We start from the raw sequence: 17,579 nt of genomic DNA, 5'->3' as shown, positions 1-17,579 counted from the left end.
ATTCAGAATCTTTAAGCACATATGCAAACAATAAACAAGCAGTTATGGCTGAAAAAAAAACTGAAAAACAGAATGCTCACCGGCTTTTGCCAAAGCATATTGCTTTATTGCTGAAGGCAGAAAACATCCCAAAGCACCGTATGAACACCGTATGAACACCGTATGAACCATTTAGCAGTACAATAAATGGGGAAACAGAATGAACGAAGAGAAAAAGAGAGGTACAAATCTGGTTCGAGGAAGAAAGTGTCAAGAACAGCCTTATTGATTGTTACAAAATGGTTTCTCATATAATGGGAGAATTAAAAATAAAAAGTAAAATCTCTCCATCAGAAAAAGATCTACGTTCGATATTTACAGAAGAAATTTCATTTTTCTTTTCTTTTTAGCCCAAAGGGGGAATTTGCCCAGAAGAGCTATTAATTTCGTTTGGCATTTTACTTTGATTCACTATAAACGGCGAATCACTTTGTAAATTGTTGCCACCAAATATTAGAGCCCTGTAAAGAAATTAAAATACGTTAAATTAAATTATGTATTTAAAGAAATTAAATAATGAGAATATGCGTAAATGTATGCATGTTTCTCGCATTGTGATGAAACAACTGTACCTAGAGCCATCAAATTTTGAATAACGTACATCTCCACCCGAATACGGGCATCTGGAAGCCTGAATTGGGAAATTTTTTATTATCTTTTTCATATTTTGTAAAGCATTTATAAGTTTTTGATTCAGAAATTCAACGATTTCAAAACTAGCAATGTACCCAAAAAAAAAAAAAAAAAAAAAAAAAAAAAATTTACCTCCAGCGCGCTAGACTGTGTATCGGGAATTCTAAAGATACGCTTTTTTAAATACTTTGTGATATTGCTGTTGAATTGAATTTTATGGTTTAAGTGGCAAGAACATGATATTTAATAAATAACGATAACTCATAAAACGTTAAAAAAACGCCCCTTTGGGGGTAATATAAAATCTGAAAGCTTTCGGATTTTTTTTTTTTTAAATTTTTATTAAAGAGTAAATTTTAAAAATATTTTTACTTCACAAACGGAAGTTTTTACGATGCATTTACGGTCAGCAAATTTGCTTCAGTTATGTATTTGTTGCAAATACGGTGTCGCAAAGATTTCAAGATTTTACTTATTTGAAGGTTTTTTTAAAATTTACAGTGTGTTATAAATCTCATTCAGAAATTTGAACATACAGATGTCATTTACTTCTATTACCACTTGTCAAAAAATAAATAAGCTCAGCCTACGAATTTTCGCGCTGACTTTGGGAATACATTTATATGTATGTCAACTGCTCTTTTCACATCTGAAAATCGATAAGAAAAGAATGCAATTGACCGAAGCTAATCTACAATCCGTGATGAAAATAATTTCCAGTCATTTCTCTCTAAGGTAGGATCTTTATCAGGATCTAAATGTCATGAAATGTGATGCTATAATAAGATATAAAGACGTTTATAAGGAACTTTCTTCCACCTTCCAGCATGCCTTCGGGGTGTAGCAATAGTACACTCTGCGAGTATTCGATAGGTCTAAGTTCGAGTCCTGGCGAGGGCATTACGAATTTCTTCAGTTTCTTGTCTCGAAATATTCTAAAGGACTCTACAAGTGGCTCGCGAACTAAAATGCGGTAGACGATATTTCGTCATCACCAGGATTTGGCGACTGGGTCTCCTAATTGACAATCGCCCTTTAAAAGGGGGGATATATAAGGTATTTTTCCCTCCTTCGAGCATGCCTTCGTGGTATTATGGTATAATCCCTTAACAGGTTTATAATTATTTATATATAAGCATAAGTACTTTTAATACAGAAAAGGCGTTATCAGATCGAACCATTAAATATTAATGTTTTATATTTTAAACATTAACAAAACTCTCCTGAAATCGTCCTAAAATGTGTTAATATCCTTTGTACAGCTTCTTAAGTTGGGATACAATTGTTGTTCAAATGCACTACTAATATTCAACATCGACTTTCTAAGACCTCGGTGATGCAATGAACATGTTTAATGAGATTCTAAGTGATGGAGAAAAACTCGAGTCGATTAAGACATGACAATAATACAGAACGTGACTAAGAGCTTAATATGAAACGATGAGTTAAATCAGCAATGCGAATCCCAAGATTTTATTTTCGCTTTGCGTGAAGTTAAGTTTTAAACCTTAACTTCAAAACGCAAAGCTAATTATAGCGTTCTGATATTTTTATTTGTAGGCAGTGACAGCAGCGCCGGCGCTAGGGGCGGTGCAACCGGTATGGCCTCACCGGCCGACAGAATTTAGGGAAGGCAAAAAAAAAATGCTTAGAATTTAGAGAAACTGATCAGCAGCATTTTTAGAATTTAGCTGGGTAACACAATACAGGGACGGGGAAATTTTCAGAAATTAGGAAGGCAACGGGCAGTAAAGCTTTGGACTCACAGAAATTTCATCGGTCGCTAAAATGTCTAGCAGCTTGGGTGGCGGATGCATATTGAGAGTTCCCTATTTCACCTGAATTTTTGAAGACCCTCATCTTAAGGTATGTTTACTGATCTTTAAAAGTAATTAATCATTTGTAGGCTCCATAGAATGTAGTGCCTCTCGCAGTTGCGAATTCCTGGTCCCTATAAATCCGCCTCTGCTTATATTATTAGTGGACACACTTCAGAAAAAGTAAAGTAACCTAAAATTTTATTAAAGTATTGAATAGTAAAAAGCTTCGAAAGCATATGATAACAAATTTATTATGCTGAAATTGCTATTATTCATTCCATCCCTTTAAGAATAACTGCTAACAGTAAATTTAACAAAGCAGATGTACGGTACATTTAATCAAAGCTATCCAATATGATTCGAAACCCATATTGTATAACGATATAATTCATATTTTTAAAATATAAAAAATAATATTTGAGCATAAAAGACCTTCGAGCATTGAAAATCTCAGATACGTGCAAGCAAAATATTGAAAAGTACAAATTAAAATCTTCGGTTTCTAAAACATGGAAAAGAATTATCAGTTTGATAGGAAACTTTACATCAAACTTCTCAGGATTGTTCAGTAATGTTCAGTTAAAATCTAAAGTTTGGTATTCAGGATTATATATCATAAACAGCTGGTGTTTCTTTAAGTTACAGAATTTTCCAGCTGTTGTCGTTATGGTTACCCCATAGCATTTGCAAAGTATCACGTTCATGTGATAAAGATAAATATATGGGTATTGAATAATTTAACTGATCTTAATTGTTTTGCTGAACCTATAACAAAGATTTCTTGTTCTTAGCAGCCCTTAGATGCTAAGAATATGCCTATTAAATAGAAACTCATCTTAATTGTTTTGTTTGATCTTTCATGCAGGTTTCTTGTTCTTATAAGAAGAATGCTTACAATCGGCTACTAACAGCTCCGGAAAGAAATGAAGAAATATGCAAAGATAAATCACAATGACTTCCCACCTGTTTTAACTGATTACAGTACAAGACTAAAACTATGTCTCTTACCCCACAAAATACAACTAATAATGCTGTTGCAATTGCGTGCTTGCTTAGAAAACAGAGCTTAAGAAGACGAAAAAACTAAAACAAACAAAAAGAAACACAACTTACCAAAACCAGTCTCAATAGTAGAAGTAGGCCAACACACCAATATCTTGTCAGTTCCATGATTACTTTTGCACACAAAAACTACAATGCAAGAAAAACCACAGAAGAACTAAGTTAGAAGAGTTATCTCACAACTCAAGTAGCTCCCATGACGGTCACAAGGGGATGTCAATCCGCGAAATATCGGTTGTTTTTACTCCTGTATAACGTCATAACGTGAGTCAAAATCCATGAGCTCTGCGCAGATCTTACGCGAACGGAATCATACACGACAATAAGTTACTTCCTTTCTCCTCACCTGGTAGCGAGGTGGCGCTGGTGTCGCTCGACAACTTTTGCTATTGTTGTTGTGCTGTGACGTAACGATATCGGGAGTGGGAAAACTACTCTATTGGCTACAGAGTTGTAGACGACTTTGTTTTGTTTTCAGTATTACTTTTCTAGAGAAAACAGGTGTCTTTTTTAAGCTGGAGAGATTGATAGAAAGACGGTGAAAGGTAAAAGGGAAAAATTCAAGGGCTTCAGGCAAAAAAGAAAAAGTTATTACTTCGATGGGCTTCACTTTTTTTTTTTTTTTCGGTTTTTTTCATAAAAAGGGCAGGCTAATGATGACAATTAATGCGCACATAAAATCAAAAAATAAATTAAATTTTATAATTAAGTTGAAGAAATTAAACAGCTTCATCAGTTGTCAATATGACGTATGTAAGTGTTTACCAAACTACAGATCGCATACCATTGTAGCACATGAAAGTTTTCTGATTAACCTTTAATAAAAAAAAAAAAATTATGAAGTTTTGTTCTTAAAATGAGAATCGTCAAGATGAAGATGTTTACAGAGGCGTATCTGAATTCCATAAAAGCATGCTGCTTAACATCAAATTAAACAATAATAATGATAATGTGTAGGAATTATTTTTAAAAAATTCACCAGCTTTGAAAACTGAAGTGGAAACCTTCATACAATTTTAAAATTAGTTGCGATTGTTAAACACTTTATACCTGAATCGCAATTCAGTTTTGCTTGATTTATGAAAATCGTAATATAGTATTTATTAGCCACCTATATTATTCAATTGCTGCTTTCTCGTAATGGTGAAATGAAGTCCTTCCAGTGGTACAGTCAATACTGATATTCGTAAAATTCGGGAAGTAAACGTGTCGCTCATAACGTTATGAAAATTGTTGGTGTTTATATATGGTAATAATTCATGTGTAAGTTCCTTTTCTACTTGAATAAAAAAGTGAAAGACGGTCAATTTACATAATTTTGTAGTACGGAGTAGTTCTAAGTTTATTAGTCCAAAGGGCGTTAGCCCAGAAGGGCTATTAATTTCGTCTTAGCATCTTGCGTTGGTTCACTGTAAATGTCGGTTCACTTTTCAAATTGTTCCCACCAAATATTACAGCCCTGTATTATATTTAAAGAAATTAAATAATGTAGAATCTGCATAAATGTATGTACGAATTTTTGTTAAACAAGCTCAACGATTTCAAAGCCAGCAATGGCAACACGTACGGGCTAAAAAAATAAATAAATAAATAAATAAAAATAAATAAAAAATCTTCAGCGCGCGAGACTGTGTATAGGGTGTATCGGAAATTCTAAAGATATGCTCATTTTAAAATTATTTTGCGATTTCGCTGTTGGATTGAATTTTATGGTTTAAGTACGAAGAACATGATATTTAATAAATAAAACTAACACACTAAACGTTAAAAAAACAGCCCTTTGGGTGTAATGTAAAATCTGTAAGCTTTCAGATGTTTTTTTATTTAATACTTGTTAAAAGTTAACAATTTTAAGTTTTATCAAACACATTTCGGGAAAGTTAGTTTAAAAGAAGAAATTTTCTCTTCATTTAGAAAGCTCTCGGATTCGAATTTATTTTAAAAACAAGACCCTTTAACATTTCTGTTTGAATATATGTAATTTCACAATAGACGTACCTTATTTCCCATTTTTAATTCACACTCTATTCTTTTAGGAAAAAAGGCCTTTTACTATTGTGTACTAACTAACTATGCTTTTTGATTGGAACAAACTGAGAAATCGTTTATTTGTTCTAAGGTATTCACACAAATTCTTAAACAATTATTCACAAAACAAAAATTCACAAATTCTTATTATTATTTGGAACAACAGGAAATATTTACGTATAGTTCTGCCAACTTTTTCTTCTCTTTTTTGGATTTAGCGACTTTATGTAATATATGTATAATTTATGTATTATAGTATCAGCTCATATATCAAAATTTCGAAGTGGCAGCTTTTATTTTCCGAAGAAATTTTATGATTTATCATTCGATTTAAAATTTCATTACTTTTATTTTTATGCCTTCATAAAGTCTTGCAGGTATTTTTAATTTGCTGATTCAAATGAAAACCTGACCTCGCCATGTTCCCGTCCATTCGTGGAAAGCTTTGAACTTATTATAATGTAACAGCGAAATATTTCGTATATTAAAATGGATGCCAAAAGCATAATGAGGTTTCTAAATTTGTCCTTTGGTCTAAGCAGCTTGTTCTGTCGCTATCAACCAAAGAAAACCAAGAAACAGACCAAAACGGAAAAACCTTAGCAACATAAACTACTAAGCTGCTAAATTTTTGCATTACGTAGTTCAAAAATATCTCCTTCTCCTATTTTATATTTATTGTACATACCGGTTAAAGAAGGGCGAAATCTATTACTTGTAATATTTTTTTCCCACAGAAATTTCGAAAGCCTGCCGAATTATGTTCTTTGGAAATTTCAGCCACTCTTCAAATTTCTAGAAAAGTTGTTTAGTGATACAAATAGAATACTCTGTCATATTCAACTTTGAAGCACGTTCAGAAATAAGGACTAGCAAGCTTTAAATTAAATACAGTACAATGTCTTTTTCAGAACATAAATACAGTACAATGTAAAGGTCAGTGCAGAAAAATTTCCTCTAGCGCGTTAAGAAATAGTGATAAATTTCGGTAAACAATGAACATTTTCTTCTTATAAACTGTAATTCGATAGCAAGCAATTCGTCATGTTGACGCATTATGATTTTTGAAGTAGAAAACACGGAAAATTAGCAATGCCCTCGTCGGGACTCGAATCTGGACCTCTCGAATACGAGCCTAGTGTGCTACCGTTACACCACGAAGGCATTCAGAAAGAAAGAGGGAATACCTTATAAAATCCCCATTTTAAAGAGCGACTGGGGATAAGGGGACCCAATTGCCAAATCCAAATTAGAGACCCAATCCCCTTTGACGATTCTTCACCATCCACCACCTTGTAGTTCGGGGCCACTATAGAATCATTTAAAATGTTTTCGATGTCAGTAAACTGATGAAATAAGCAGTGCCCTCTCCAGGACTCGAACCTGGACCTCTCGAATACGCGTCTAGTGTCTATCGTTACACCATGAAGGCGTGCAGAAAGGAGGGAGAAAATAATCTTATAATCTACTATTTGGATTACTACTATTATAAGGCACTATTATTTCGTACTGTGGAAGGGAGAAGGAAGGAAAAAGAGTTCTATTTTCCGTATTTTCGTCAACTGAATGCGGTTCGTTCTTCAGCATGCACTCTCTTCTTACAGGCTCCCCGGCCCGAGATAAACAAGACGTCGCTTGATTTATTTAACTATCGCAAAGCACTCGAGGGCTATCCACCTAAGGGAAAGGATGCCTTCGTGGATCACTTTCTAAAGGAAGTTGCTTCACATACACATTACACATGGGGAAAACCGCGAAAACGCTGCAGCCAGCCCGTTCGCCTGGATTCGAACCCAACTGGGAATTACCAGTGTTCATCTCGGCCGCTGGTGGACCCAAACAGGACGTAGGAACACGCAGCTCGTTTCGTTTTGAATTTCTGATTCTGAAATTGATAATTCAACGCATAACTACAGATTAAATGCAGTTAATGTAGATTTACAATGTCAATGGATTAGAAAATAATATTCCTTTTTTTTAGTTAATTTTTTTTTTCATTTATAGGCATGCGGTTCAGCGCATGCATCGCGTGCGTTAAAAGGGCTCACCTGGTTGTTTAAACATGAGGAATGTTCAAATATCAATAGGAATTTGCCAATTAAACTTTATATATTGAACACAATGAAATGATTTCGATGATTTCTGTGATGACATTATTTAAAGGAAATGATTGAATGAAATGATATACATACTTGAAGTCACCTGCCATTGCAATATTCATTTGTTCTACTTTCCAAAATTGTTTTCAAAAGAATCAAAGTACTTTGACTACATGTTTATCTTCTTGTGCAACGTGAAGGGTCTGTTTATTGGACTTGAATGTCTTCCCTTCTAAAAATTACCAACAAATGGCGGTTTTGACTAACATTTCCATACTACCAGCACTTATATTTAAATAGAGAATCGCCAAGGAATTTAATTAAGTTCCTTAACGGTTTGTCGGATAGTGATTCCTAGATTGATTCCAATTAGTGCACCAAGGGCTGTCAGCTGTCTTCATGAGTTGAGGTTTTCGGCCGACGAGCATGTGGTTCAATTTGAACACTCACCCAACTTTCTTTAAACGATTTGCACCAACCATATACGCTATACCAGTGGTTCTTAACGTGGGATGCGTTTAGCCCTGATGGTGCAAGAAAACTGATGGTGCAAGAAAGCGAGAGAGAGGCTTTTAAATGTTTGATGGAAACTACCGTTTGATTACCTCTGTAAGAAATTAGAGAACGCTGCGCCAATGTTTGAGACAGAGAGTAAGTTAAAACATAGGAGAGTTTTCCGAGTGCTCCCCAGCCAAGCGTTAAAGTAAGGATGTTGTTGCAAAAGCAGCATTACAGACTCTTTTACCATTTGCCACCATCTACCTGTGACGAATGAGATTTTCATCACTTTTTAGCATTAAAAGCAAAAGCTGGATATCGCGTAAATGGTGACTAACGCGTGGAACTTTACAAACCGAAGCCTCGCTTCTAAAGTATTATTACGAATAAAATCAACATTATAGCCATTAAAAGATGATATATTGTTTTGTATGTACATGTAAAGTTTATTTACATTTATTTACATTTCATTTATTACAATTTATTTAGATTTCAATAAACAAATAATTTGTATATATAAAAGGAAGAGTCTGTCTGTCTGTGTGTGTGTCTTTCTTTCGTGCTGTGCGTAAGCTAATTGACCCAGGACTAAGAAACTTGGTACATAGGATGCATGTAGAAAACAACTAGTACACCTCGAAGCGATTTTCTGAAAATTCGAATGATTTTTTTTTAATTGTTAAGATTTTGCTGAAATCGCATCAAATCTATATTTGTGCCTCATCAGCAACACTGGCACGCAGCCATTTGTTGCTGATATATCACTGTTGCTATTGTTGCTGATATCAGCACTGTTGCCACTCGGAAAAATGAGGGTGATAATTCTGTGCAGTTTTCAAATTTAATGTTTCTCTTGGTTACTGGACGTTTGTCGAGAGAAGGCAACGGGAAGTTGGTTAATTTATTTATTAGGATAATTAATATTTGTACTAAGGGTTATTGCTTATTTCATTGTAATTATTTTTATATGTGCCTCATCTTCATTATGTATTAAGGGTTATTGCTTATTTCATTGTAATTATTTTTAATATGTAATACATTTTTATTGAATTTTTTTTATAAAGTTGTTCTTCAGAGTAAAATTCTGTTCAGTTCTTAAATTTAATGTTTGGTGTTCCGTTCAGGCAAGCCAGACGAAGGCTGGCCGCGTAGCGACTAGTAATGAATGTTGCATTTATATACTTCAGTTTTACCGTGTTTCAGCTCAAAAAATTGCAGAAAATGCAAAATTAAAATGGTCGTAAATATAATTAAACACTTATTAAATTAAATTAATAAGTAAAATTAATAAGAAAATAATTAAACACTTTGCTAACATTTAAAAAATAACTTTATAAAGTTAACAATTAGATTTATTACATTGGAAAGTTATTTTTGCATATAAATAACCTTCCAATTTGAATTTGAATGCCTTCTCCCATAAAATAATTCATTTAAAAACCGAAGCTGCTTCAGAAGATAAAAATTTATCATAAAACTTATTTTAATTCTCAGTTTTCCATACCCTAAAAAACAACGAAAAGCTTCTGACTGTATTTTCTAAAGAAAGAGAAAAGGAAGAAAAGAAAAGAAAAAAAAAAGGCAATATATAATTTAACGAAATCTGAAATATAAAAATTCCTTAACATAAAAATAATATACAATTTTTACAATATCTATTATTAGTATCTAATAGTTGAAATAATTTCTTCAAAGTTACTAGTTGCTAATAATTTGGACACCAGTATTTCAGAGATGGATATTATACATAGTGTAGGGGGGAAAATCGCATCAACCATTAAAATTCTTAGACTCACTAAGGCAGCCTAGAATAGTGATAGTGGATCAAAGCCGCCACTAGACCATAGCAAAACTAATTATCTAAACTTCACGTATTCGAAATTATAGTTAAATTAATTGTAAAATCTTTCATCAAGGCCTTATAATTTTAGGCTCACTTATAATTTATCTCCATTTGAACCTTTTCGTTTATTTAAACTAAGCAAAAAATTAAATATTTTTAAAGCAATATTTTTAAAGAACTATTAAATGAATTCAGATAAACGCTTGTGACATGTTTGCTGGCTAGCAATAGAAAATGACTTATTTTAAAACAAAAAGTGTGTTCACATTCATTCCTTTTAACTCAACATGTTGCCACATGTATGTTATGACATATCATTGGGCAAGTATATATAATGCAAAGCTGAACAGAAAAGTAATTAACACATAATGTTTACTATTACTGTTCTTTGTTTACTCCTTAAATCATTGCTCATCCACAACAAATCTTTCTTTTCTAAAAATAATCTAATCATTCGACTTATTTTAATTAAATATAAAACGCATATTTCCTTATAAAGGAATTATGTGTTTTATAATTTATAAAATAAATAATTTTTTTATTTAATTTCAGTTTAACTCAAACGAAAACAAGGCTGTTCGTTTATTTTTAGATTCTACGAAAATAGAGTTTTATTTTACTTGCTGCAGATATGAGTTGTACGTTTAAAAGTAAATGAAATGGGATATTTTTCAGCATTATCAGAGTAAATATCATAATTAGTTTTGGCATAATGATTTAATTCAAAATACAGCATACAATAAGAATAAAATTATTTCACTTATAGGCATGTATTCGGTTAACGATAAAGTATGGCAGATCCAATTATCGGGTCTTTTCCATTATCTGATGGAAAGTCCCTGTTCGTCTGGATAGTTTAAGTTCTTATTATACTTCATAACAATAGATAGTAACTGTTCTATAGCATTAAAATTTTCTAACTGAAAGGTTAAAGTACATTTTTATGTGCTGTAATTTATAATGGTAATCAACAACATATCGATACACTCCATTTAGGAAATTTCTAAAACAAATATTCTAATTTAAAAATTTTCTTAGTCTTTTATGTTATTCAGACGTCAAATAATAAATGACAAATTTCAAATTCTCATTTATAGTAACTCAAAATTCGAAACTTGTTAATTAAAGTAATTAGTTTTTGTACTTCCTTAATCGATGATTTTTGTCATTTATCGTACGTAAACTGGTATTCATCAGATTAAATAATAAATTTTTTTAATTTTCAGGCTATTTTGGTATATTATACACACAACTTTTCTTTAAAATATCTTCGAACATTTAGAAAAGTAATAAATTATTACTTCCTAGTACGAAGTAAAGGAAGTATCGTAATCGCGAAAAATTTCGGTTATCATATTTCAACAAAACCGTGTTGATCGCTTTCCTATCCATGTAAACGATGTTTTTGCGTGATATCTGTACTTACAGACAGAATAAAGGTTCCTTTCCCCAAAACGGATTGAAAGATGAATTTAAAATGGATTCAGAAGAGATTTTTTTCTTGATGTCTACGTAAATACTTATCTCACATAACTCAAAAACGAGTAGACTGAGAACGTTGAAGTTTTGTATATGGGACTGCTATAACATGCAGTTGTGCCCCTGCCTTTTTGGTTACAGCCAGCCGCACTAAAAGTATGTTATACCCACTCTGTTAGCCGTCTCTGTGAGCTCAGTTCTTTTATTCTTATAGTTGGTAAATTGCGCATGGTTTGCTTTAAACGTTATTAAATTAGGTTGTCCTTATGTTCCGGTTAAGGTTTTTATGCCTTTAATTAATCTGCGTACGATAGTTGCAGAATTATCAACAATTTAAAAATTGTTTAAGTGCCACTAAACCTAACGGAACCGCCATTTGTTTACATTAGTAGAACAGGAATTAAGTTAGTTTCTACATCTTCAGTGTCTTTTATCAGATGGGACCAAAAGTAAACCTTCAGTTTTGTGCACCGAAAAATCTACCTCCTTGTCCGCTGGCCGAATTGCTTGCTTTTATGTAGAAACTCCAATTTTGATTGTAATTTTTTTTTAAAGCTATTTTAGCTATATTTGGTATTTTATGTTTTTCTGTATTTTAAAATTTTTAATGAAGATGTTTTGAGATTTATGTCTTTTTGTCTTGCCGCGAAGTGAGAATTGAATTAGTTGAATGAGATATATATCTATAATGAAATTCGAGGAAATAAAAAATTTAAATAAAACGCAGCTGTGGTTTACACATCAGTTTTTTTTTTTTTTTTTTTTTTTTTTTTTTAAATTTTATAAGACCTTTTAGTAATTTGTCGAAGACTCTAGAGCCTATATCAATGAAAAGGTTTACCAATATATATATATATACGGACTATTTTTTATGTAGGTCAACTTAATTGCAAAACATAGTTTTTTTTTTTTTTTTTTTTTTTTTCTTCAAACAAGTATTTCACGGAAGTTTTCACAAAATCTTTTTCTCGTGATATTCAAATCGATAAACGCCTTTACTGCTTTTTAGCTGATATTTTTATTTTCATAAATTGAATAAGAAAGTATGCGGTAAAATGGAATTTTATTGTACTGTACGTCTGTACAAATTTTATTGGAAAAATTACACAATTTCTAGGAATGAAGAATTTTACAGTTCCTCAACAAACTCAAACTGAGAATACAACCTGACAGAATTTAATATTTTTCTTCATAGAATTATTTTTATATGCCTCTCTTTCATCATTACAAGTTTTTTTTAATTCATTCATGGTCTTTGCAGCTTTTGTTAGTCGAAAATTTTAACGTATTTTCTGATGAACTATAAAATTCAAATTTTGTGTACATAGTAGTTGTGGATGACGATGCAATGTGATGAGATAATATTTTCAAAATTCGATTTAGATATTTTTTTTATTTAATGTTTGAATGATTTTGCTTGCATATGTTCGTTCAACGAACATTCGAAAAATCTCATAAATTTATCGTTTGCACATTTGGCTGGATGAAAACCCAATATTTTAAATGAAACTTGTATCAAATTTTTAATTTCATTTCTGATAATTTGGCGAAATTTCGAAATCTGCTCGATTTTTTCCCCCTCTTTGATGTCTGTGATTTTAAAATTTCAACATCTAAAAATGGTGTCTGCCGAAAACATCGCGGACGAACTGTCGCTGAGAAAACAATAGTAAACAATAGTGAGCTGAGAAAACAATAGTGAGTAGAAAATTAATGCAACTTATAGCACTTAATATAATTTTTAATTTACATAGTTAATAACAAAGGTCATTAATAAATTAATCTTTTTTATAAAGTTTTACTCATAATTTTAATTGAGTAATGATTCAATAAACTGTAGTTTTTCACAATAAAAAATGTGTTCGGTGTAACATAAAAAGCAGTTCGTTGCAGTAACATTGGAAAGCAAATCATTTACAAAACTAACTGACCATAAAATTAGGAAGAAATTGCTTTAATGCTCATGTAATTTGCAAGAGAAATGTTTTGTATTTATTCCGTATTTTCTAAAGCAAAGCAAATAAAAATATTACGGTTAAAAATCCTTTTAAAATGTATTTTTGCTTAACGTATTCTCATTGCACTCCATTTTCTTTCTATTAGGAATGGGATCATAATTATTAGATAATAGCATACTTTATTCAAAGAAATTTAAGAATAATTATTAAAAGTTGTTAGTTTAATAATTACTATCGCAAATCTTCAAAATGTGTTAAGGCACATAATTAATAATTTATTCTTTTACTTTGGATCTGGATAAAATTTTTAAACATTTGATATTTAAAATTTACTGCGAACAAGAAAAATTGTTTAGAAACAAAGCTTTTCTTTTGTTCTAATCATGTGCAATTCATACTTAATAATAACGCAATTAAGCTAAAATATCAAATTTCACAATTTCTTTCTATTTCTCTCACAAAGAAATGAATTTTTTTGCAACTTAATCTATTTATGAAATCGGAAAAGAAACACGTTAGTGTAAAATTCAAAATCAAGCCAAAAAAAAGTAACATCAGAATATTATTTTAAATTTTCGTAAGAACTTCAAAACGGAGGAGTAAATTTTCATGTGTTGGTATAGTAAACATTCTCGAAGTCATATATAAGTAAATCACCGGGTTTAAATTTAGTTGCATCAAAATAAATACCGTATATCAGATTCGTTTACACTACAATAATCATCAGATCATTTCTAAGAAATTTATCTAGCTTCTTTTATCAGTTATCTATTGATTAGCGTCAAACTCGACAGAGTTTTATTCTGAATTTGTTTCTGGAAAAACTTGATTAAATAATAATAAATAAAAAAAGACAAAAAATCTGAAAGGTTTCAGATTTTAAATTACGTTCAAAGGGGCGTTTTTTTAACGTTTTGTGTATTACCTTTATTTATTAAATATCTTGTTCTACATACTCAAACTGTAAAATTCAGTTTAACAGCAATATCGTAAATTAATTTTAAAATGAGCATATCTTTAGAATTTCCGATACGCAGTCTCGCTTGCTGGAGATTTTTTTTTCCTCTGTACAGTTTAACCATTGCTCGCTTTGAAATTGTTCAGTTTGGTAATCAAAACGTTTATGAAGTTTTACAAAATATGAAATTTGGGTTTGCAGATGCCCATATTAGAGTGGAGGATTCCGTTATTCAAAAGTTTTTGTCCCTAGGTCTGAGATAATGCTCCTTTGAGCTAATAAATAATAAAGCTAATTTTTGGCTGATTTAAAGCATCAAAGAATCTGAAAAATAATAACGATTTTTTTTTTTTTTTTAAGTATAAAAAAAATTCCGCGTTCAACAACTAGCGTCAGCGGTTGTCATCAGTTTTCAAAGATGCTTGTCGCATGAGCCTGTGACATTGTCCTCATGGATCTGATGATCAAAAGCATTCTTTCAAAATGGCCTTTAATCCGTGATGTCCCATTTCTGCGTTCTCAGTTCAAGCTTTCTGTAGATTGCGACAAAAATCGCACCATTCCTTTTTTTCTCTCTTTCTGCAGCTATTCGAGATGAAAACATCAAAAGTCTTGCCATTTCAGATTTTTTATTTTTAACCTTTCATTACAGTTGGTGGTAAAATGACACTGTAAGTAAAATTCCTGTACTTTAATTTACTCCGGAATAAGAGCGAAAGAAAGAAAACCGAAAAAAAAAAAAAAAAAAAAAAAAAAAAGGCTTCTTTAAGTATATAAATAACGCTTATTTTAGCTGGAGAAGAAGTCTTATCCTTATCTTTTATACCATAATATTTAACTCCGCTCGAAAGATGACTGTAAAAAATCCATTTTCTTACATATAGCATAAAATTATCTTCTAAGATAACAGTCAAATTTTTAAATATTCCTAAAATAAAGAGTCTATTTTATTATGAACTCTAATAGAAATATTACTGACGATTTTCACAAAGCACTGTATTTTTAATACAGATTTAATGCTAGCCAAAGCCTCAAAAGATTTCATTTTTCGCTTTCAGTGTTTCAAGATGTATCATTCTCAAAATATTTAAGCCTCGGTTATTTTCTAGAAACTGATATGATCCTATTCCGAGATAATAGTAATACTGAATTGTAATCAGATTTTAAAAGCATCTTGTTTTCTGTATTAGGTGTAGTCACCGACGTTATGAATGATTTATCTAAGTAGACCCTAAAATAAATTGAGAGGCTAAAGCTTCCCTGTCACGTCACTTTATATATATTCGCAGTTACGTGACTTTCTGTCGTGCTTTTAGATTTTACACTGACGATGAATGGAAAGGCTGAAATTGGAAACGTTCTCTCCTATCCTATCAAGAGAGGCAGAAACTGTAGCTAGCTAAAAAAAAAAAAAAAAAAAAAGAACTCTGAGATGACACAGACTCCCCTAATCTGTTAAGTAACATTCACCTTCCTTGTGTTACCCTAGTATTGCAAGATGGACGATGGACCAGAACCACCATAAGATTTATATTTTTTCACGTCTTGCGTGACGTCCTACAAAGAGTTATACGTTGTTCAAGACTAAGTAAATATGTTTTTAAACCTCTAAACCAGTGGTCTTCATTTGTAATTCCAAAATTCGCGCTTCATAATTTTGCGCAACATATTTTGATTATCTAGAAGTTTGTGACATTTTTTACTCAATTTTAACTAATAGTTAGCTTTAAGCTAAATTTTATCGTATTTTTCTCTAGCTTCACCAGCGGTCGGGTGGTTAAGATAGCTGAATACTGGGAGTTCGATCCCAAGCAAACGTGCTGGCTGCTTAGTTATTTTTCGTAATTTTCCCCACGTTAATGCGAACATGAGGCAGTTTGCCTAAGAATCACCACGAAGATATCCCTACCCTTAGGCATATGCAGGTTTGTCCTGTAAAGTAACCGCATTGATTCTGGAGCGTGACGAAGACGTAGTAGGTGGAAAAACTTGCAGTAAGAATTAGAGGCTCCCTCCAAACCACATGGACACAAGTGTCCTTATAGCTCAAAAGAATGGGCCCCGACTTTTCACAAACGAAGGCAGCCAGCAACCTAGCCGCCTCCAAACAATAAAAAATAAATTAAAAATAAGCAAGGACATCTAACACAAAATTACAAACAAAAACCACAAACACAAAATCACAACATAGAACATATATATGTAAAACTCATATAAATACAGAATTAAATTTTAACAGAAGATTTCTACAAGCGCCCTGTTTTCATTAATAAACTACATTAGAACAATGGTATATGATTTAAAAACTTTAAAATTAATTAGAACAATGGAAAACTGACAGTGATATATCTTAGCAACACTCGCAACTAATCGAAATTAAAGCTGCTCGGTCGGTATAATGGTTAAAAGAAGCCTGCTGCGTTACCAAAGGACCCGCGTTCGAATCCCAGAGAAGGCATGGATGTTTGGAAATGTTTGGTTTTGCGGCATAGGGACACTTTAAATATATGGCGAGCCGAAAGTCCTCTCATGTGATTTGATAGTAGGGGAGACGGGTGGGAGACCCTCGGACCAAACCCGGTGTGCTTTTCCTCAAAACTGGAGTGGAAGTAGTAGTCCAACCATCTAGAGACTTTGCCAACCATTCATCCATGAAATACATGGACAAGAAAACAACAACAGAAGTCAAGTGAGTCTAGTGAACCTCTGTGAAAGTGATGTTTCATGAGAACAAAATACAGAGGTCGATGCAGCAGCAATACGCCATCGAACTTTGTATGCTAGTTAGAGAATCAAGGAGAGGCACTTGACATATTGCAGGTGTTGCATAAGACTTTCAGAGAGGACGTTCAGAAAGAAAAATGGAAGAGTCAACCATCCAGGAACAAAACGGACGAAAATGTGAATAGTGAGCGCAACCTTTTGGAACAATGATCAACGTGTAAGTGAGCGACTGATCGTGGACGACAATGCAAGTTACTGAAACTGTGATGAATAAACTGGCGAAAAGTGTGTGTAGAATTGGCGCGTCCATAAAATATTCTCTCATAGAAGAGGCTCATACAAACTAATGTGACAAGGAGTAGTAGTAGCTAATCTCTAATCTCTATCAAGTAGGAAGCTAATCTTAGCCGTAAGCCTAGTGGAGTTTGCATTGTCTTA

The 17,579-nt window shown here is 32.3% G+C and overlaps 1 protein-coding gene across 1 annotated transcript in view; it reads right to left on the bottom strand.

Annotated features, from left to right (window-relative positions):
* The window catches only part of LOC118184838 (uncharacterized), a 131,520-nt gene extending 127,636 nt beyond the window's left edge, over positions 1 to 3,884 (bottom strand). Inside the window, exon 1 of the mRNA XM_035354569.2 lies at positions 3,606 to 3,884. Within this exon, the coding sequence (XP_035210460.1) occupies positions 3,606 to 3,662 (57 nt within the window). The 5' untranslated portion in view covers positions 3,663 to 3,884. The remainder of the gene's footprint in view (positions 1 to 3,605) is intronic.
* Between the last annotated feature and the right edge of the window lie 13,695 nt (positions 3,885 to 17,579).

The sequence above is a fragment of the Stegodyphus dumicola genome, chromosome 10 (assembly GCF_044657685.1).
Source record: "Stegodyphus dumicola isolate Sdum_Otavi_A_Nest chromosome 10, ASM4465768v1".
Classification (NCBI taxonomy): domain Eukaryota; kingdom Metazoa; phylum Arthropoda; class Arachnida; order Araneae; family Eresidae; genus Stegodyphus; species Stegodyphus dumicola.
Note: the sequence above shows the minus strand (reverse complement) of the source record. Positions and strands in the feature narration are given on the sequence as shown.